Consider the following 24,494-nt stretch of genomic DNA (forward strand, 5'->3'; position numbering starts at 1 on the left):
CATCATTTCTTACAGCACATTAGTACTCCATCACATTCATAAACCACAACTTATTCAGCCATTCCCCAATTAATGGGTAGCCCCTCAATTTCCAATTCTTTGCCACCACAGAAAGAGCTACTATAAATATTTTTATACATGTGGGTCCTTTTCTCTTTTGGCCACTAAATTTTGAATTCTATATCAATGGCAACCCCTGGAAAAAAAAATAGCTGGCAGTTCTGCACAGCTTCATTGTGCTCCTGCCATGATGAAGGATCAGAAGGTAGCATCATATAATTTTTAGATATGTTTAGATATTTAGATATTCATATAATTTTTCTATTATGTCTATAATCATGAATTTAAATCTTTCTGGAAAAGGTGGATTTTGAACACGGGCCAGGCCAGGCAGGTTTCTAGGGATTGAAACATTTGTGTGTGGGGGGGGGAGGGGGAGTTGTGTGTGTGGTGCGTGGGTGGTTGGGTTGTGACAGTGTTGTGTGTTTAGAGTGTGTGAGTATGTAGGGGGTTGTGGAGGGTGAGATTTGTCAACTCTTGTTACTCTAAATAAGTGATCATTGTCCAGTGAGTGGCCAAAAAGTTTAAATCTAACCCAAGGAACAAACACAGCAGTATTTCTATTCTTGGTATAAATGAGGTAAGAAAACATAAAAAGATACAAATTAATGGAAAGACTGCTTACAGATTCTGCTTGATTAATACATAAAGAACTTGTCATGTTTGGTTTCATCATCTGTCCCAGTGGAATGAAGAATATCATTTCAGGGGATATTTTGTAATGTTGGTCATACAGTACTTGTTATGAGCATAAGCAAAAAGAGACCATCATGAAGAAATTGCCACTTATGTTCCAAATTCTGTTGCAAAGGATGAAGAAATAGTATAATTCTGTGAAACACTTGATAAGAACCTTTAACCAAATCAATGTATATGTTGATAGTAGGATACAAAGGTAGGAATAAGGGAAGGTGGCAAAAATATGTTGAAAATAGGGTTCATGGTCAAGAAATAAATAAAAGTCAAAGACTGTAAACTACTCATGAATTTCCTATCTTTTTATGATCAATATTTTCTTCAGAATGAGTATGGAAGTGTTGGACATAGCAAACCTAGATATCATCATAAAAAGTTATATAAACTATAACAACATACAGAGAAGTGATTGGTTAGTAGTGTGGGAGTAATTTCTGAGCTGTCTGGATGCAGTCAGATGATAGACTAGGTATGGGTAAAGATGAGAAATAGAGAGTGCAGGCAGTTACAGATCTGACTGGGGGGTGGGAATAGCTCAAGTTGAAGATATGAATTTTATTTCTGACTATTTTTAGAGGGATTTAACATATGAAAGTTGGTTACTACAACAAAAAGGCCAAAAGACCTCTGAAGCACCTTAGCCAGTAAATAATCTTAAAAAATGAGGAAACGTGATAAATAATTTCGATTTTAATGCCTCAGGATTAATGTATTATATAAGAAAGTGGGAATGACACATAAGAAAATTAAGGTAGACCAGACCAAACACAAACATACACACATTTTTATAGAGACAACACAATTTTGAGACATTGAAAGGACTGATTTTCAAGATAAAGGGAAAGAATACCAAATAATGGGGGAGAAATCACCACAGAAGTTGAGAAGACATCAGCAACAACCAATTCATTTTAGGCTATTCTGATAGAAGGCTGGAATTGTAATCAGGAAGATGAGTTCAAGTCCTGCCTCAGACATATAATGCTTGTGTGACCCTGGAAAAGTCATTTTGCCTCTCTGCCTCAGTTTCTTTATATGTAAAATGGGGAAAATAATCTCATCTACCTCACCGGATTATTGTGAAGATGAAATAAAAGTATCAGTATTCACAGTGCTTTGCAAATCTGAAAATGCCATGAAATGCTAGCTACTTACTTTTTCATCTTTATAAAACCTTTTTAAGAAGCATGTATACATTATGGATGGTATCCTTGATGAAAATAAGAGAACAGGCAAGTTTTCACAGATGATATTTTAGAGCAGACCAGATCACCACAGTCATACAATTGATAGAAGGTTATAAAACTATGTAAGGTGTCCTATAAAGAATCTGAATTGGAAGACATATTTCCTAGAGACGGTGAGGTCCTCCTCAACAAACTATTTGTTGATTGAATCAAGCCATGAATACTATAAGACTTTTCTAATTAAATCTCCAATCATATAAAAGATCACTTTAACAGTTCTCTCCAGAATAAAACAAATGGACAAAAAATGCCTATTGCTCACACTATGACACTTAGTTAGGTGGGCAGCCCATTGAGTAAGTTCATCAGTAATACATTTTAGAGAGGTGTTGCAAACAGACAATTAACTGGGTCTAAAATGGCATAGTAAGAAAGAGGGATAGATTATATTTGGGAAATTGAACAGCTATTTCAATGAAAACAAACTGCTTCCTGACAAAATCCTATTTCTTTTAACACCTTTAGTTTCCTTGTGATGGTTTATCATTGTGAAGCATTGAACATCACTCCCACTGAAAAATCGAAATAGTGAGTGATATAAAGCAACAGAGAAATGCATAGGGAATGTATATAAGTTTCAGCACATTGCCAATGACACCATAAATGAGAGAAGTAGTACTAAAGATATCATCAAAGAAATGGTTGAATAAAAAAGAAGGTAGGCCCATAATGTACTGAGAGGGTGAATGGTGGCACATACATAACCCTAGTGCAGTATTTGCATTTGTGGAACATTAAAAACAAAAGCAAAACAAAAACTCCAGAAGAAAGCCTTCAGTGCATTGAATATATCCTCTCTGGAAGATTTATGGGAAAACTTAGATTAGAATTGCGCCCGCCATCTATACTGATGGAGAAAATACCCACATCAATGAGATAGACAATCCAGCAAATTGTGGAAACAGAAACCCCAACCAATGTAGTCTATGTCATCTAGCTTCCTTTCTCTGGATTCACAGATCATGTGGAATATACACACAATTCACTCCTATAATGAGCATTGATAATTCTACAGATAAATATGTGAAAGGCACTCTGATTTAAATACTTCTAGTATACCTTGACTGTCTTCAATCAAGGCATAGTTTTATTTACTAAATTGCTAGCTTCCTTGGAAACATGGACTATGAAATATTAATTTGTTTTCTCCACAGGTCTAGAGTACACATTATTTTGTTTTTGGTTTTTTTGGTGAGGCTTTTGGGGTTAAGTGACTTGCCCAGGACAACACAGCTAGTAAGTGTCAAGTGTTCGAGATCAGATTTGAACTCAGGTCCTCCTGAATCCCGGGCCAGTGCTCAATCCACTGTGCTACCTAGCTGCCCCAAGTACACATTGTTTTGGAAATAAAAGCCACCTAAAAAATGTTCATTGAGTGAGTGCTAGTTATCTCTCACCCTCTAATCAGAATTCTATCAAGGTAGAATTTTTATTACTTTGATAGTGTCTGTATTCTAGAGAGCCTCCAAAGCATTAGCTCATTCAGTTGCATATCTCCTTTCTATATGGGACCTCTGGAATCTTTTATGCTTGGGAAGAAGGGTCTTGTGACATTTTCCTGGATTTTATGAATTTTTGTAAGATTGGAACTTTCCTGGCCTTTATCTATGAGGATATATAAGGTTGTACTCTGATACTGTTTATAAGTTTTAATCAAATAAGGAATACATCAATATTGATACTGGTAACCTGTTTTGCTTTCTTAAATATTTCTCACATTAATACTGACCATAAATGATTTTCTTTTCTTATATCATTACTCTTTGATTACATTGTATAGTTGCAGTTTTCATAAAAATGTAATTTTACTTGATGAATAGAATTTTCTTGGAATGTTTGGATGTTGGAGCTTTGACCCTATTATTATCTTCTTCTTCTGAGGTTGTATTGTGGTCTACCTTACCCCCAAAGAAGTTTTCGATGGTCTTCTGCTTTCTCTGCCTACTCATCCTGGCTTACTATTTCTTGGCTTTTAACTCCTTCTTAAAGTGTGGTGCTGCTTCCAGGACACGCTGTTCAAGCTACAGTGTGGCCTGGGGGATGGTTGGGCTTCTTCTCATCCTGCCTAGCTTCACTTTCATTTGATTTTAAACTCTCCACTGGGGGTGGGGGTGGGGGTGGGGGTGGGGGTGGGGGTGGGGGTGGGGGTGGGGCTGCTTCTCGGCTCCACTCCTCAGCTTCAGAGGGTCCCAGGTGTTTTGGGTTGAGAGGGGGCAGGCTTTAATCTCACCTGGCCTGTTCTTAGGTCTGGAGATAACCTCAGGCCTACTTTACTAAGCAACCAACCAGCAAAGCTTTCTGTGGTGTGGTTCTTAGCTTCCGATGAGACTGTTCCCCTGCTCCACTCTCCCACCTGGATCTCCAGCCACTCAGGATTTCTTCCTGGTTCCCCACTGGGGACAGTCGAATCCTTCCCCCCAGTCTACTGGTACCCCTGCACTTGCCCCGCCCCCCCCCTCCCTGGCCAGCCATTCAGTCTGACGGCACGCTCAGTTCCAAAAGACGCAGGTGCTGTAGCCAATTCAGAGGCACTGGGGCAAATTCTGGTGTGTCGACCCGATTACAAGGTTAGGCTTTATTTGTGGCCGAGCACGGTCCCCTGAAATCTATCTATAGCTGGAGAAAACTCTCAGCCCGTATTTTTGTGTGTTTTTCTGCCTCAAGGGTTCTTTTATTGCTATTTTTGGGGTGATTGTATCAGGAGCCTAGTGGGTTTAATGTCTTTCCTCCACCATCTTGGCTCTGCCCCTTGACAAATAGAATTTTAAAAAGAAAAATAGATAAGTTACTATCTTATCACTCCATATTTTATATTTCTTTATAAATCCAGGGATAAATGTACTAAGGCTTTCTCACTGCTTAGTATTTGCTACATTTCTTTAAATGCATATTCATATAGTGAAACTTCTGCCAATGTACAATCTTAATAATTAGCAACTAAAATACCATCTTTTAAATAGCATAATAAAATAGAAAATACCCTGGCTCTAGAATCAGAAGACCTGGGTTCAAGTTCATTAAAAATGTAGCAAAGCTTTTTTTTTTTTTTTGGTGAGGCAATTGGGGTTAAGTGACTTGCCCAGAGTCACTCAGGCAAAACTTGTTAAAATGAAATTGAACATTTCAGTGAAAGCTATTTATCTTCTAAAACAACAATCATCACATTTATTTGTTTGATTCATTCATTCATTTATTTATTCATTTGTAATTATAATTAATAATAATAAAAATACCAAAACAAGACACAATACATAAATACAACATTCCTAAGGCTATTTTTTTTAAATGTTTGGCCTTCTTGGTGAAGGTTCTGAAGGAAAAGCAACAAAGGCACCATTAAACAGAATGTGTTGCTGGGAAAGCTTCAATCAAACTCCTCTCCAACAGAATAGGGTGCAGCTTACTTTGGTTGCTCAGATACTGTATCCTAGTACTTCATGGAAACTGGTGACTTAGAATTGAGTGTGTTGATTTGGGCCAAAGGAAATGGGGCACACATGAATATGGGAAAAGGTAATAAATATGTTCATAGTGAATAAATAAATAGGATGTTGATTTGTAGAATTTTCCTTACTTGGGAGCTTCCAAAACCAGTGAAATAGGAGTGGTGTAAAAAAAAAAAAGTTGTTCATAGGAACTCCCAAGTTGGTAAATGAAGTAATGGGAGAAAATATTTATTGAAAACAGGGGTTCTTATTCTGGGATCTTACCCTTCTTTTTTTTTTTTTTAAGCTATTCATGAGCAGTCATGCAAAACATTTCCACATTAGACAGGTGGTAAAAGAAAACAGACAAAAACAAAACTTCAGATAAAGGAACAAACAAACAAAAATTATGCTTCAATCTGTATTCAGACACCATCAGCTCTCTCTGTGCAGATGGACTGGATTTTTCATAGGACCTTCAGAGTTTTCTTGGATCATTGCACTGCTGAAAATGAGCAAGTCATTCACAGTAGATCATCTTACAGTATTGCTGTTATTTTGTATACAGTACATTTCACGTTATATCATATCATGTAGGTCTTTCTGGCTTTTTCTGAAAGCATCCTGCTCATCATTTTTTTAAATAGTAAATTACATTTATATAGTACTATAAAGAGAGATTTCCTTACAATAAACCCATGAGGTTGATTATTCCAACAACAGTAAGAGATAAAATTTATGTAGTAACTTATACCTGACAAAGAATTTTCTTTACTATTGTGAAGTACATACCATACCTTTTATAATTATCGATTATTCTCATCATCATCAATCCAACTTCATTGGCATCAATCAATCCCCATCTTCAACCAATCATCATCCATCCATCCATCCATCAATAATCATGTTGCATTACTTTTGCCTCTGCTTAAAGATTTTTTTTAGTTACTGTTGTTAACTGTTTCCCTCCATCCTATTGCCTTCCCCATGATATTTACTCTATTTTCTATCTTCTTTCACCCTATCCCTCCTCAAAATGGATTTGTTTCTGACTCCCTCCTCCCCCAATCTGCCCTCCCTTTTTTCACCCCTTCTTCCTTGTCTCCTTCCCCTCCTACTTTTCTGCAGGGTTAGATGGATTACTTCACCCAATTGAGTGTGTATGTTATTCCTTACTTGAGCCAAATGTGATGAGATTAAGGTCTTTGAGCTAATTCTGATGAGTGTAAGGCTCATTCGCTGCCCCACTCCTCCTCCATATTTCCCCTTTGTCATCTCTCCCCCCACTTCATAAGCCCTTTCCTGTTTCTTTCATGTGGGATTTCACCCCATTCTACCTCTCTCCTTCCCTCTCCCCCAGTGCATTCCTCTCACCCCTCAATTTTATCCTAAAGATATCATCATGGGGCAGCTAGGTGACACAGTGGACAAAGCACCCACCCTGGACCCAGGAGGAACCAAGTCCAAATCTGGATCTCACCCTTCTTTTAAAAATATTCAAATAATTGCATTTCAATATAATTTTTTCCTTTGAAATACAATGTGTTTTATGCAATTAATTTTTTTTTCTGAGAAGGGTCCATAGGCTTCACCAGTAGTTAGAGGGCCATGACACAAAAATGTTGCTTTAAGTGAGTTAGCAAGAACTTTAAAAAACAAGTTTACCTCCCCATATGTAAAGCCAGTCACTGTGAATTTCAATGTTTTGAGTTTCTATATTTTTAGGCATGTTTATATTTGATTTGCTATGTTTTAAAGCTTCTCTCTCCCCCTTTTCAGGATTGAAGTGTGTGTGTCTGTTGTGTGAATATTCAAACTTTACCTGCCACACTGAAGGAGCATGTTGGGCCTCAGTCATGCTAACAAATGGAAGAGAAGAGGTGATTAAATCCTGCGTCTCCCTCCCAGAACTCAATGCTCAAGTCTTCTGTCACAGTTCTAACAACATTACAAAGACAGAATGCTGCTTCACAGATTTTTGCAACAATATTACCCTGCACCTCCCAGCAGGTGAGTAGTAGCTTTTTTGTTCATTGAGAATTTAATTTCTTCCTTAAAAATTACAACAATGGTAAAAACAGAAATACCACTTCAGGTAAGAAATAAAGTTTTGCCAAATAATTCTTTTTGTAAATACAAGAAGCTCAAGCCTTAGCTGGGTTAATTTCAGGAAAATTTTGTTTCCCAAAAAACTTTAGTGTCAGAATATATGAACATAGTAAGTAAATTATGATGAAGTCTCTTATGTGGGAACTGTTTTTTAAACATATTTTATGTGTTTAAGTTAAATTTAAATCCTTTTAGATTCTTTAAAAAGAGTGAAAGTGCTGGTGAGAGGAGAATCCAAGAAGGCATAAAAAATATTAAGGTAAACTCCCCCCCCCATTTTCAAAAGCATTTTTTTGTATATCTGATTTTTTTCTTCCTTTTATGTGTCTTTCCCATCCACCTACTTTCAAATAAGAGAATGATTTTCCAGAGAGATAGCAAGGCATGGAGAGAAAAGAGAATCTACCATTGATTCTTACTGCTTTCTTAGATATTTCTATCCTGTTCTGATTTACTGACTTGTTTTCCTATTCATCAGTGTTGCTGAAGTCTTAGTCTTATTTATTTCCTGATGGATGCTATGTGTGAATTTGAAATGAACAGGGTTCATGCCACAAAAATAGTTCTGTTCTTGAACACTGTTTGGATGGAAAACATAACACAGGGTCTGTGTCCTTTAGGGACTTTTAAATGCATTCTCACCTGTATAACCAATTCCCAAATTGCACTTTAGATAATCCAGTTACCTATATTTCCTATCCCCAATCTACCTTAGTACATGACTTTTTGAATTTAAACATTTCCTGTTGTTCTCTTTCCTCTTAAAGTTCTATTCCTAAGCAAAGGTCTGGAATCATCTTTCCTGCATTAATTCAATGAGTAAACAAAAAATAAGTTTAATAGCTACTATTTGTCAGGACAAGTACATACATAAGTACGAATATAAAGTTGATAACATACATAAATATATACAGTACGAATATAAAGTTGATAAATACAAATGGAAACTGGTTAAATACAAGTTACATTGTGATGGAGGACACTAACAGTTGGAGAAGTATGAAAAGCTTTATGCAGGAGATGGTGCTTGAGTTGTGTTTAAAAGGAAAAGAGAGGCTTTGGAAGAGAGGAGAGAGTTTGTTCCAGGCATGGAGGATGAACCAATGCAAAGGCATGGAGATAGAAGAGTGTCATATGCAAGAAATAGAGAGAAGGCCAGTTTGGGTGGATCACAGAATGTAAGAGGGGAAAAATATCTAATAAGGATGGAAACATAATTTGGAACCGAAATTCTGATCAGGGGAAGGCCAGAATTCCTGAGTAGAGAAGAATACTTTTGTGGGTCATAGGGAGACCTAGTGTGTAACCATCTTTATGTCTGACCAAGGTGAAATGAAGGAGTAATTGACCTCAAGTCTCCCCCATAAACATCTTTTTAAAACAAGCATTTGATTGGTGTTACTGTTTGGGAGGGGAACATAGAATATAACAATCTCCAAAGACTTGGAAATGAATATCACACAGAAGTCAATGGAAAGATGCCTGTGAGCAATGGAGTAGGGTGAGCAGGCTGCAAAAATAACCAATCAGGAACTTTCAAGAACAGAAGTACAAGTTGATATCAATGAAATTATGATCTAAAGAGAAAACGGGCTGGTCATGAGGTGGGGGCAAGAGATGGCAGGTAGATAAGCCAGAATGTTCTACAGCAATTTCAGGAGAAAGTACACAAAAAATGATCAGCAATTTTAATGGACTCCCCATGGTGAACTGATGGGAGAACCTGGATTAATAGTTCTCTCTGAACTTCAGTGGGCTGCTCTTCAAAGGCAGACTCAGTCTATTGTTGGGTCATTCCAGCATGGAAGAACCTGTTAGAATTTAGCCTTTAAGAATCCAGGTCACTATGACATAATGAGGCATCAAAATAGGTCTTTGTGGAGGAAAAAAAGTATATGACTAAGTAAAAAAGTACGTACTTATTTAATTATAGAAGAAAGACAGACTTTGATATAGCACTGAATTGGATCTGGGATGCTAAGAATGAATGCTTCTGAGTTGGCTTGTTACCCTTATTTTCTTTCTTTTTTTTATTTTTTATTTTGACTGCAATGATTGTGACTCACTGAGCTAGCTGTCTGAATTGCAGAAATTTCCTTTACATTCCTTGATGATTCAGAGGGGAATTACCAATGTACTCAAAAGGCTATTACATTGCCCATTGAGTACTGATTGCATGGGTAAAAAGCAGCCGTGTAGTCAATTTCTGCTTAGCTGATGAATAGTGTACAATATTTATGAGTGTTAGCAGTCTTTATGCTGGTCACAGGGTAGCCTGGAAAACTTCCCCATGATGCAAAGCCAGACTTAGCTGGACTTGGAACCAGGAAGATATGGGTTTGAATCCTGACTCTGACTCTAGCTATGTGATGAGGGGCAAGTCATATAACCTAAGCCTCAGTTTCTACAACTATAGAAAGAGGAGGTTGGATTAAAGGGTTACTAAAGTCACTTCCACTTCTAAATCTATAGGCTGTAGAATATCTTCCTTCCTCTCTTCCTAAGGTTGAGGAAGGTACAGAAACAATTAAGCATCTTAATCAACTTAATGGGGAAACATAGATTAGTCCTAGGACACTGGGTGTACAACACAGGATGATGGAGCATTTTAAATAGTTTATATAGAATATCCTGAACCTTTTGTGTTTGCCCTAGACCCTTTTAGCTGGCTGGCGAAGCCTGTGGATCCCTTCATAGGTGTTTGGAAATGTAGGAAATAAAATACAAAGGAAACCAATTATGTAGAAAATAGTTTTATAACAACAAAACAAAACAAGTACTCAGAACCTAGATTAAGAACTCCTGGGTTTGGTGGACATTTTTACTTTACAACTAGTGTAGAACCACAGAACATGACTGTATACTTACATATCTATATGTCTTATTTACCAATTTGGATTTCTGAGTGCCAATCCTGGCTTACCTATTCTAAATGCTGAACCTTGTTTCTGTCCTCTAGTTTTAGCCTCATATCTCAGCCTCAGAAACTTGGTTAGAGGATGCATACTAATGATTCCATTCCAAATCCTGGTTTTGTAACTTTCTGGTCTGCCCTCTGCCATGGCTAACCATGATGTGATGCCAGAAAAGATACCCAAGCTGCTGAGAAATATCCTGATTTTTAGAAAAATTGTGTCTTTAGACAAATACATTGTTTTTTTAGATCATGCTTCCTATTCTTTCATGTTTTCTACTTCCTGTGAATAGGTAGATAGTTGGAGGTTTATTTTGTTACTTGATAGTATGTACTGATGTTCTTATACCTGATATGTAGTTGAATGCCTTTCTCCTTAACCTGAGAACATTGATCTACATTTGATAGTCCCAGTGACCCTACATATTGTAAAAACATCCATTCCATAATGAGATAGAGATAGAGACTGGCTCTGATATTTCATTGGTATAAGAACTCTATCCTCTGTCATTGCAAGTTCTTACCTTCTCTGCAATTTATAGTCTTAAAGAGCTGCCTAGAATACTGAGGAGTTAAGTGACTTGCCCAGGGTCACACAACCATCATGTGTCCAAAGTCAGACTTGAATCAGGTCTTTCTGACTTTCTCTCTGTGCCCTTAAAGAGTTTCCAATCTAATGGGGCAGACAAAATGGAAACAAATATATATGAAGTAAACTATATAGAGGATAAATCAGAAATAACTAAAAGAGAGAAAGCATGAGACTTAAGAGGGGTTAGGGAAGGCCTTCCTAACTGAAGGGGCATGCACCACCACACCTGGGTTATATCTCAATATCATTGATTTCCTTTGTAATCATTTGCATTTTTGGCATTTACAAACATTCTTAGGAAAGATCTGTAGGCTTTACAAGAGTACTAAAAGTTTCATAGTGACACCAAAAAAGATTTTTAAAAAACCCTGCTCTAAACCAATATGTATACTTACTCACTGTTCTGGCCATCTGAATAAGGGCCATTAACTGAATGCTATAAACACATTCAGAACCTGTTTCATACCACATGTACCCTCATTAATGGATGAATTTGTACAGAGAAATCTTTCCTCCCCTGCAATTTCTTTCCAATATATCCCAGTCTTTTGCATGCTTACATGACCTTCATCATCTGAAGATGTCATCTTATCTCTTCTCACTTTTATACCCAAGCTCCTGGCGGGAGGGGGTGCCTGTTTGTGATCATTGGCTCCACCTTTCTCTGCTTTTGTTCATTATTTAACCCTTTACAGTCTGATGTTCTAAAATCATGACTCAAATGAAACTGCTCCATTTAGGGTTACTAATTACATTCCCTCATCCCTCTTCACCTATCTGTAGCATTTGGCCCTGTTGATCTTTCTTATTTAATATAATGAAAGAAAGGTCAGAAAAGGGGATTTTTTGTTAGAAATTTTATTTGATGAGCTTTATTAATTGCCTTATATATGCTAGACACTATACAAAAGACAGCTAGGTGGTGTATTAGATAGAGTATTGGAGCTAGAGTCAGGAAGAACTGAGTTTAAATGTTGCCTCAGACACTTACCGGCTGTATAACCCTAGGTACCTCATTTAACACCTATCTTCCTCAGTTTTCTTACCTGTAAAATAGGGATAATAATAGCACCTACTTTCCATTGTCATTGTGATGATAAAATTGTATCATATTTGTAAAGCAGTGTCCAATTCTTAAAGCACTATACAAAGGCTATCATCATCATCACCACCACCACCACCACCACCATCATCATAATATATTGGGGATTCAGAGGAAAACAAAACAAAAGGCACCTATTCTTTGGAGAAATAACATATATACAGACAGGTAAACACAGAGTATATACAAAAAATAATTATGGGTATTTGTGGAAGATAATTGAGGGAATCAGGCAATACCTTATATGGGAGGTAATACTTGAGTGGGGCCTTGAATTGAAGGGAGAGATTCCAAAAGATGGAGATGGGGAAGAAAAACATTCTAGGCATAGGGGAATGGGCTTTTCAAAGAAGTGAGTTGGGGATTTCAAATATGTAGGTTAATTTGGGAGTATCATAGACCACATTTCAAGGGATAATAGCTAACCAGTCTGAGAAGATAGGTTAGAGCCAAATTGTAGAAGACTTTAAATGTCAAAGGAAAAATTAGAATTTTATCTTAGAGGCAATAGGGAGTTACTAAAGCTTCTTGAATTGGAAGGTCACATGGTAAGACCTATGATTTAGTAATAGCAATATGGCACCTCTATAAAGAAGGGATTGGAGAGAGGAGAGATTGGATGGGGGCTGCAATTAGGAAATATTATAGTCCAAGTGAGAGGAGATAAAGGCCTGAATTAGAGCAATGGCTTTGTGAGTAAAAAAGGGAAAAGATATGAAAGATATTGTAGTTAGAATCACCAAAACAGTGATTGATTTGTTTGATAGTGTGGACAAGGAGAAAGAGGAATAGAGGATGACTGATATTGTTCATGAGAATGGGGTGGATTAGAAGGAAGAAGTTTGAGATTTTGGGGAATGATAATGAATTCTATTTTGGATACATTGAGTTGGAAATTCCTAAGGTGGTGCAGATAGTGATGGAAATGCAATTTTCTATAGAGGGATGATGGACAACCATGTAGATGTGAGAGTAATCTGCATAGAGATGACAATTTAGCCCATGGAAACTGATTCAGTCACCAGGGTAGTTCAGAACCCTTGGACACTCCTTCCCATAGCAGTTGGGATACAGATGATGACCCAGCAAAGAAAATTGTGAAAGAATACTCAGACAGGTAAGAGGAGAACTGGCCACTAGAAGTGAAATGAAAACTCCAGTAGAAGAGTCTATTTAGGAGAAAAGGGTGGTCAACTGTTTGAAATACTGCAAAACTCAGGAAAGATAATGGACTGTGAAAAGGCCTTGACTTGCAAGAAATTAAGAAACCATCAGAAGCCTTGTAGAGAATAGTTTTGTTCAAGTGATAAGGTTACAAATGATATTGCAAGGGTTTGATAAGTAAGTGGGAAATGAGGAAGTGGAGGCAATGACTGTAGATCCTTTTAAAAAGAGATCTGCAAGAGAAGAAAGATATAAGATGAGAGCTTAAGGACATTGCATTATCAAAATTTTGAAGGATAGAGTAGTCTTGGGTACTTTAAAAAATTCTAAACTTAACAAAAACCAGATAAAATGAGGATTTACCTCTAAATAGCATAACAGAAGGAAAGGATTACATTAAACTGCAGGTTTCTGTTATGTATACCTTTTTTTTCCTTGTAAATATGTCATAAATTCAACATGTAACTTTAAAGCTGTCAATTGTGATTTTTTCTGGACTTCCTTCTGTTCTCTTCTGTGCATTTTTAAATAAAAAGATGTTACAGTGACCCTTTCCTTTCTTTTCCTTTTTTGCTACCACCCTATCCTCACTCTTCCCTCATTCCCTCCTCCCACCATTGGGGGAAAATGAAAAACACAGATCTTAGAAAATATGTGTAGTCAAGCAAAATAAATTCATACTTTGGTTATGTCAAGAATATATATATACATATATATACATATACATATATATACATATACATATATATATACATATATATACACATATATATACATATATATACATACATATATACATACATATATATACATACATATATATATATATATATATATATATATATATATATATATATATATATATATATATATATATATATATATATATATATATATATATATATAATTTCTTCTTCTTGGGCCCATCACCTCTCTGTCAGTATGTGGGTACAGTGCTTTATCATTGGTCCTCTGGAATCAAGACTGACCATTGTACTGTTCAGAGTTCTTAAATCTTTCAAAGTTGTTTTTCTTTATATTGTTATTGTTGTTTTACAAATTGTTCTCTAGGTTACCCTAAACTTTACTCTGTATCAGTTTATATATGTCTTCCTAGATTTCTCAGAAACTGTCCATCTTGTTATTTCCATCTCATTTATATACCACAATTTATTGAACTATTCCCTAATAGATGGGTACACTTCAGTTTCCAGTTCTTTGTTATAAAAATAGAACTGATATAAAGATTTTTGTACATTTGGTTCCTTTTCTTCTATTTTATTCTTTTGGGATATAGGCATAGTAAGTTAAAGGGTTTAGACAAAGTTGAATGACATTGAGGGCATGGTTCCAGGTTACTTAAAAAATGGCTGCACCAATTCATAGCTCCACCCGCAGTATATCAATGTGCCTGTTTTTGACTTTGAAATATTTGCAGGCAGCAGGAATGGAGTCAGTGGATAAGGAGAAATTAATGGTTAATGAGCAACAGGATATTGGAGGAGGTATATGCCTAAGGAAATAGGAAGAGATAGATTCAAAGGTATATGGAGTGGGTTGGCTTTGGCAAGGTGAAGAATCACCTTGCTAAAACTTGAGCAAAGGAAGAGAGCATGGACAATGATTTGGGAATTTCTTTGCACTTCCATGAGAAGAAGTGAAGGCTGCAATGATTTGCTTGGCATTGTGCTTCTACAATACCTCTAATCCTAACAGCTGGAGCACTTAACCCTCGTCTGTTGATTGAGTCATAGCTCTGGATTCAAACCAATGTTGCCCCAAAATAAGGGAAATCATAGGAAAACCTAAGTTGTTCAGTTTTGTTAGTTTTAAAACTGGCTCCATTATAACCACATACCCTTGCATACCTTATAACTAAGGCCCTCCTTGCTCAGGTAATAGAGTGTCTCTTAAGTTCCCTGCCTGGTACCATAATTTCCTTGATATTTCAGTCTATTCTTCCCATCCTGTCCTTCCCACCAATCCCAAACACTTCCAGGACTGGAATCCTGACCCTTAAGCTCCATCACTTTGGCAGGATTTTCACTTGGCATTTGTATAGCTATTGCTACCTTCCAGGAAATATACCTTTCCCCCCTCTAAATATAAATTTCTTGGTGAGTGTAAGCTTAGAATATTTTTATTATATTCACTGTAGTGAGGATGGAATACTATATGTTTAAAGTCCCATGAATTTGATGTTTGCTTATTTTGATGTCATCTTTCATTTGTAGTTGGATGGTTTTAAGTAGAAAGTAGAGATGTTGTTAATGACCTACTATCTTAATTTACTGGGTAATTCCTTTAAAACCTCTAGTATTTTATTTTAATTTTCTTTCCTTTCTTATGATTTGTTTTGCCTTCTCATCCCAGTTTATTTTTGTTTTGTTATTGACAGGTTAGAATTAAATAAAATTATATTGATTTATTTATATTTTAATTCGGACACAATTTAATCTTTTAAAATATAAAATGCATATTTATGTGTTACAACTTTAGCATAATCCTTATAGTATAGAGATGTTCATTTATTATTGGAGGGAGAAAGAAGGAGGAGGAGAGGGAGATTCTTGTAATGAATGGAGAAGCAGGGTCAATTAAAATAAATCCACACAGTGGCCATGTTTAAAAAATATATGTATACACACATTGAATCCACCACTTCTCTGTCAAGAGGTGGGAACGTGCTTCATTGTAAATCCTTTGCAAACATGGTTGATCAGAGTTAAGTCTTTCAGAGATGTTTTGCTTTAATCTATTGTTCTACTTGTATAACTGTTGCCTTATATCTGCCCACTTCACTCTGGTTAGTTGTGTTCCTTTGTTATTGAAGAGGACAGAAATGACATCACTATGTTAGAGTCAAGTTACAATGTGTTCCACTGTGACTAATCAGACCAATACAAGCTCAGAATACTCTCCCACAGGTCAGTCACAAATAGTCCATGTGAACATTTGGGGTGGATTCTCTAAATTTCTTCATCTTGCATATCTTTTAAGCTATTTCAATTCTGCTTTGCTCATAGAGCATAGCAACATTTTTGATGAGAGCATGCCATGCTGGGTAGTCCTATGCCAGTGTCTCCTACATCATACAATCAATTCCAAATTTCTTCAGAGAGACCTTGACAGTGTCCTTATGTGGCTTCTTCTGACCACAAAGTGAGTGCTTGCCTTGTGTGAGTTCTCCATAAAATAGTCTTTTAGGAAAGCATATGTTTGGCATTTGAAAAATGTGGCCAGCCCATTGGAGTTGATATTACCCAAGTTTTTCTGAAATTTAGTTATTCCACCATTTCTTATGGTACATTAATATTCTGTTTCTCCACTGTGACACAATTTGTTCAGCCATTTTTGAATTCATAGGTATTTCCTTAGATTTCAGTTATAGCTTTTCTCCCCCTCATCCCATCCCTTTAGGATTAGGGATTTTGCTTTTCTTGTGAGTCTTTTGTCTCTGATATTATCCTTCTTGTAACCCTGTAATCCCTCTATAGCATCTCTCTATTCTTTCCTGTTGACTTTGATGTGTTTTTGTACCAACTGCATGTGGGTGTAGGTATGTGTATTCATATGCATGTTGTGTGTGTGTGTGTGTGTGTGTGTGTGTGTTCAACCCTCCATTGTGTGGTTCCAATAAGAGGGAGGTTAAGCTGATGCCTATTCTTCAACTTCATTTTTTATGTTTCTTCCCACCACTCAAATTGTGAGAAATAGCAAGTTCTACTCCATTTTTTCTTTTTCTATGCTAAAGTATTACTCTTATCCGCTTGTTTCTTTCTCCTTATAAAATCCCTAAAAGCAAAATCAACCCATCTTTAAGTTCTCTATTTTTTTCTTATTTAATTCCCTCTATATACTTTTTTTTTTTTAGTGAGGCAATTGGGGTTAAGTGACTTGCCCAGGGTCACACAGCTAGTGAGTGTCAAGTGTCTGAGGCCGGATTTGAACCCAGGTACTCCTGACTCCAGGGCCGGTGCTCTATCCACTGTGCCATCTAGCTGCCCCCCACTATATCCTTTGAAGACATTAGGGTTCATCTTTCTTTTCTCTTGTTTCTTTTCTTTAGAGTATAAGTTCTTTGAGGACAGGGATTGCTTTTTGACTCTGTATCCATATTTACCACAGTACCTGCATATAGTTGGTGCTTAATAAATGTTTATTTATTGATGGATTCTCCTCATTAGAATATTAGCAAGGCATCATCATGCAGCCCCTTACAGTTCCACAAATGAATTGCCACCACCATACTTCAGGCTTTTATTACCTCATTCCTAGACTTCTACAGTAGCTTGCTGGTTGGTCTTGACACAAATCTCTTCTCATTCCAGTGCATCTTCCATTCAGCTAAAGTGCAGATATGATTATTTCACCCTTATCTTCAATTAACTCCAGTGAATCCATATTACCTCTAGGATAAAATATAAATTCCTCTGTTTGGCATTCAAAGCCTTCATAACTTGTTCCACCTCCCCTACTTTTACAGATTTAAAATAATCCCACCTTTTAAAATTTCTTTAATCCAAAACAAAACAAAACAAAACAAAACAAAACAAAACAAAATTTCTTTAATCTAGTGACACTGTCCTCCTGTCTGTTCCACAAACAAGACACTTCATCTTTCAACTTTAGGCATGTTCTTTGGTTGTACTCCATGCCTAGAACACTCGACTTCCTCCCCTCCACCCACTGATCTCCCTGACTTCCTTTCAGTCCAAAATAAAATTCCTTCTTTTATAGGTAGACTGCCTCATCTCCTCTTAATTCTCCTATGTTCCCTCTATTAATAATTTTCCTTTATCTTGTATAGAGCTTGTTTTTGTATATATTCATTTGCATGTTGTCTCCACAATTAGATTGTGAGCACCTTGAGGACAGGGACTGTCTTCTTCTCTCCTCCCTCATTTTTTTTGATGGGGCAATGAGGGTTAAGTGACTTGCCCAAGGTCATATAGGTAATAAGTGTCAAGTGTCTGAGGCTGGATTTGAACTCAGGTCCTCCTGAATCCAGGGTTAGTGCTTTACCCACTGCGCCCCCTAGCTGCCCCTTCTTCCCCTTTTTATTCCCAGCACTTAGCACAGTACCTGGCATTTAGGGAGAGCTTAATAAATGTTTTTTGACAGACTTTATTGATTGACTGACAGATTTAGTCTAATTTCATGTCTTCTTTTTAGCCAGAGGTAAATAAATGGTTAAATAATTTTCTATCTGATAACAATTACCTGTGAACACAATAGTCACCTCATTAACCAGAATAGAAAAATTAAGAGAGTACCATATTATAGTGGAAAGAGACCACTGGCTCTGAAGGAGTCAGAAGACCTGACTTCAAATTCTGTTTTAAATACTTATTCCCTATATGACCATGGGCCAATTCATCTAATCTCACAGAGCTTCAGTCTCCTCATTTATAAAATGAAGCTTTGGTTAAATGGCTTCTGAGATTCCTGCCAGCTCAAAATATGTGATTTTTATTCTCATTGTACCAGTATGAAGTCATTTTTTTCTACACATAAGTTTGCTGGTTTGGAGCTGGTTTGCTGGCTCCCCCTACTGTTTTTATTTTTCCTCCTTCATTGCTTCAATCGTATGTTTAGAGTCAAAGCAGATTTTGAAGGTCATATAATCCATTCTTCTTTTGACCAGGATTCAGGCCCCCTCTTCTCCTTCCTTGAAAATAGCATATCATCTTCTTCTAGGTTTTAAAGACTTGTAAATTCTAAGCTCTACAAAGAAATGAAATAACAAAGGGAACAGTTTAATGTTCACTTAGTCTTTCCTGACTTAGTCTTGTTCTAATATCTCCTTGAGATGTAGAAGGGCCTTCTTGGAAACTCTGCTGGCACTGACTCTACCAGACTGTAAAATCTTTAGATATTGTCCTAGCAATAGACTAAACTTACTTAGTACAGATCTGCTTATCACCAGCAGACTAGTCACTTGGGGATGATTTTTGGGGGCCATTGGACTATCAGAAAGAAAGAAAATGCAAAATTGCCACCAGTCTTCTGTTACCCACTTTGGTTTCTGCTGTGACTATGGTAAAGTGGTAAAGATGGGCAGAAAGTGATAAGAATTACACTTTTTGGACTATTTTTAAACATTGACTTAGCCAATCCTTACCCATTGATCAATGAGTACTGATGTATCAAGCTTTAAAGAACTGGTCAAAATTCATAAGAATAAGAACCATTCTTCAATTGACAAATGTTCAAATGATATGAGTAGGCAGCCTCCAAAGGAACAAATCCAAGCTATCAGCAGCCATATGAAAACAAAATTCCTAATTCCTAATAGAGAAATGCAAATTGAGCAATGTTGAGGTTCCAGCTCACACCTGTTAAATTGGCAAAAATAACAAAACGTTAGAGGGACTTTGAGAAAATAGGCACATTAATGCAGCATTGATGCAACTGTGGTTTGGTGCAGCCATTCTGGAAACAATTTGGAATTGGGCCCTATACAAAGCAAATAGCAGTGGTGTGTGTGTGTGTGTGTGTGTGTGTGTGTGTGTGTGTGTGTGTGTATGTGTGTGTGTGTATGTGTGTGTGTGTATGTGTGTAAAGAAATGAAAATAAAAGAAGTATCAGTCAATTGAACAAATTATGCTATATGAATATGATGGAATATTCTACTACTATTCAAAATGAGAAGTCAAGTCAAGCATTTTTTAAGTGCTTATTATGTACCAGGGGCTGTGCTAGGCACTAATGATACAAAGAAAGGCAAAACAGCCTCTGCCTTCAAGGAGCTCACAATAAAATGGGGAAGACAATGTAGAAACAATTATGTACAAATTTTATGCAGATGAGATTAGACTGGGGCTAATCTCAGAGGGAAAGCACTAACATTAAGGGGGCATGGGGGGGCAGCTAGGTGGCACAGTGGATAAAGCACTAGCCCTGGATTCAGGATGACCTGAGTTCAAATCCCAACTCAGACACTTAACACTAGCTGTGTGACCTTGGGCAAGTCACTTAACCCTCATTGCCCTACAAAAAAAAAAAAGGAAAAAAAGGGGGGGGGCATGGGAAAGAAAAGCTACATGTGGAAACCTTTACCTGTCTCTTAAGGAAAGGTAGGAAAGGCAAAATATGGAGAGGGGAAGGGAGACCATTTCAACCATGCAGGAGAGTCACTGAAAATGTTTGGAGTCAGGAGATGGAGTGAGTGTCTCCTGTGAGGAAAAGTAAGGGGTCCAGTATCACTGGTTTTCAAGATTGCTTAAGAAAAACTCTGGAAGGACAGTAGGCCCAAAAAGAATGGAGGGGGAAAGGTAAATATTTTTATTAAAACAAACTTTTTACCACCAAAGACAAAGAAATCACTAATTTTGGATTTCAAAAGTATAGTCCCTATTGTGTGTATAGAGAATGTAGAAACTGTCCTTAAGAAAACAAAGATGGCAAGGGAAGAGAGACTAGACCAGTTACACAGAGGAAGTCCATATCAGAGGCAACAGTTCTGAGGATATGGAGGAATTTTTTCTCAAGAGATCTGGAAGAGAGGAGAATATTAAAGTCTTGGCAAACTCTTGGAATTTATTGTTACCAAAAAAATGATTGAAAGAATCTTAATAACTGTGGATTCATATATTGTGATTCCTATCTGTATAAAATTTTCCTGAGAATTACCCACACATACACTGAGTGCATCCTTGACGAAGGGAGCAGGCAAGTTTTGACAAATGATATTCGATAGCGGATGGCATCTTTATGTTTGACTGAATTACAAGACCAAATTGTGTGCTTTTTTTAAAAAGCATTTGATTTGATAAGACAAGGTAAAATATCACCATAAATGTTCTCCTTTAACAATCTTTCTCCCCTGTGTGTGTTAAAAGCACACAAGGCTTCCTGAAATATGTGTTGACAGTGACAATTTGGTTCAAGATTCCTCTGATCATATCACTCCCCCAAGCAATAAACTTCAGTGGCTTCCCTTTTTATCCTGTCCAGGATAAAATAAAAATGTTTCGCTTCATCTCTGATGGTTCTTTTGCCACCTGGCCCCAACCTGTTTCCATCTTCACTGGATATTGTTCTTCTTGTACTCTGTGCTACAGTCCAACTGACCATATCTTTGTTCACACACAGACACTGCTCTCCATCTGCTGCATCTATATCTTTGTGCCTGCTCTCCTCTATATTTTGAATGAATTCTGTCCTCAGTTCTATCTGAGAGAATTCTGCTCCTTCCTTCAAGTCACAGTTCATGCACTACCTTCTACAGGAAGCTTTTCTTAAGCCCTACAACTGTTAGTTCCCTCCTTCCCTAAGTGCCTTGTCTCTAACTAACTTGTTCTTATGCTCTTTACATTGATTCTATGGATATTTATACATGCATTTGTTTCTTTCCTTCAAATATAAGTACCTTGAAAAGTAGGAATTGTTTCATTCATTGTATTTATATCCTGGGTAGCTGGCACATAGTAGGTACTTAAATCAATACTTGTTGATTAATGGATTACCTTTCTTCTCCTATTTATTTGTAACTTGCCAAACAAAGCTTGGCAAACAAAGATAGCTTTCCTTTCAATTTTCCAATTTACAATAAATTAATCTAAAGAAAAAAATTCCATACCTGTTATGTTATCCTAGTTGATAAGAAAATTGGCAACCTATAACCTAGTTTCCCAGAGGTCCAATGTATATAAGAAGTTCCTTCTACAAACCATATTACTTGAATAATTTCTGATGATACCAACTACTAAAATGACTCTTGACAATTCACTAGTGTGAGACCTTTAAAGTTATAATCGATTCTCTGAAATCTATCATATAGGCAGCTCACAATTGATGAATAGGTTGCTTCTTCAAAGGCTTTTTATGTCAGTAATTTCAATCAATCAGCAAGCATTGATTAAGTACATATGAAGTGCCAGGCATTGTGCTGGCCTCTGGGGATTCAAGAACAAAGAATAAAACATTCCCTACTTTTAATGAACTTATGTTCTACTAGGTTCTACATTCTACTATGACATGTTCATAGATAAGAAAATATAGACTTTTTGACAAATAAATACTTGATGATGTCAGTGAGAGGCACTAATAAAGAGGTAAATTAGGAAAGGGCTCTCTCCAAGGAGATGGCATTTGAGTTAGAGGTTCCAAGAGGAACTGAGGAGGAGAGACAAAGGGAGAAAGTCTGCAAAAAAGCATGCAAGTTGGACATAGACTCTTGTGTACTTATTTAGAGCTTGGAATGTATTTTTTTCCTAGTAACAGTGTTGTACATAGTAGTTAGGTTCCTAAATGAACCTACAGAGTCCAGTTTAATTCTATACAGATAGAAATAGGAATAACTTGATTCTGGGGTCTTGGAAGACTAGGTTGGGATATTTTAACAGGAGGTAGAAAGGACTCTGTACGCCAAACTTACTGATCTGTCCATGATCCCTAATCACAACTCCCATTTTCTCAGTGCAGCTGATATTGCCTGTATCTTAGGAGGAAAGTAACTCAAAAAGATTTCATATTAAAATGTGAATATCTGATAACACTGGAATGCTCTTCTATATATTTATGTTTCTTAAAAGAGGATGATTATTTACCCAAGCAAATCTCTAAATAGTAGAATTTCAGTCAATGTAATGGAAAAAATGCAAACATTGTGAGGGAAGCTATATTTGGAAATGAGGATCAGCCTCTGAATAAACTAGGTCAGTTGATCTAAGTTGTTTCTCCTTTTCATAACTTTTTTCTCATCTGGCATTAATATCATAGAATAGAATAGATACTGGACCTGAAAACCAAAGACCTAGCTTTGGACACAGAGGTTACTAAAGACCACTCATTCTAGAGTCAAAGGACCAGAGTTCTGGGATCACCTCTGATCTTTGAGAAAATCATTGATCCTCCCCAGGCCCAAGTTTTCTCACCTATAAAATGAATGAGTTGGACTAGATGACCTCTAGAGTCTCCTTTACTTCTAAATTTATGATTCTGTGATCTGCCTTTGAGTATCAGCTGGGACAATTAATGGTTCTGTGACTTTCGGAAAATTACTTAGCGTAGTCTGAGGACAAACCCAAATTTTCCTGATTCTACACCCAGAATTGTATTCACTGTGCCCTGTTGCTTTAATAAGAATTGAAGACTTTTAAAATTCAGAGAGTAGCTTTGAAACCATTGATTTTTTGTTACCATACACTTTAAAATGATGATAGTAGGGGTAGCTAGGTGGCACAGTGGATAGAGCACCGACCCTGGATTCAGGAGGACCTGAGTTCAAATTCAACCTCAGACACTTGACACTTACTAGCTATGTGACCCTGAGCAAGTCACTTAACCCTCATTGCCCCACAAAAAAGAAAAAAACACACAAAAAATGATGATAGTAAATCATAATGGCACAATGGATAGAGTCCTAGGCTTAAAGTCAGGAAGATCTTCATTCAAATCTCACCTTAGATATTCATTACCTATGTGATCCTGGCTAAGTCACTTAATCTGTTTGCTTCAGTTTCTTCAATGATAAAATGGGGTTAATAGTAGCCCCTCCCTCTCAGAGCCAATGAGAGGAACAAATGAGATAATATTTGTAAAAGGCTTAGGCCAGTACCTTCAGGTGCTTAATAAAAATTTCTTTCTTTCCTTCCCTCGATAGTTGTCTCTCCTCTCTCTCTCTCTCTCTCTCTCTCTCTCTCTCTCTCTCTCTCTCTCTCTCTATATATATATATATATATATATATATATATGTGTGTGTGTGTGTGTGTGTGTGTGTGTGTGTGTGTGTGTGTATGTATGTATGTCCAGTTCATTTCTCTGTGTATGTGTGTGTATATATATGTGTATGTGTGTATATATACACATATACACACACATGCACACACAGAGTTCATTTATACATACTACCTAGCTTAGATAATGTTGAAGTGGATTTTAGATTGATTGTTGCTAATTAGTTATGTAACCTTTGTGACTATATTTCTATTCACAATAAATGTATGAATTAGATCCATTAAAAAATAACACTAGGGGCATAATGCTTACTGAAACAAGTATCTAATTATTTTGACACTTTAAATATTTTTTTTTTAGTGCAAGCTTTTAGAGTCACACTCTTCTTGTTGAAGGTGGAAGCCTTATTTGATCCTTACAACAACTTTGTGGATTAAAAGATATTATCTCCATTTTACAGATGAAGAAAGTAAGGCAAACAGAAGTGAAGTGACTTGCCCAG

The 24,494-nt window shown here is 36.7% G+C and overlaps 1 protein-coding gene across 1 annotated transcript in view; it reads left to right on the plus strand.

Annotated features, from left to right (window-relative positions):
* Positions 1-24,494, plus strand: part of ACVR1C (activin A receptor type 1C) — a 103,690-nt gene that overhangs the window by 43,718 nt on the left and 35,478 nt on the right. The window contains exon 2 of the mRNA XM_043995343.1: positions 7,208-7,438. Coding sequence (XP_043851278.1) covers positions 7,208-7,438 — 231 coding nt within the window. The remainder of the gene's footprint in view (positions 1-7,207; positions 7,439-24,494) is intronic.

This window comes from Dromiciops gliroides, chromosome 3 (assembly GCF_019393635.1).
Source record: "Dromiciops gliroides isolate mDroGli1 chromosome 3, mDroGli1.pri, whole genome shotgun sequence".
NCBI classification, from domain to species: Eukaryota; Metazoa; Chordata; class Mammalia; order Microbiotheria; family Microbiotheriidae; genus Dromiciops; species Dromiciops gliroides.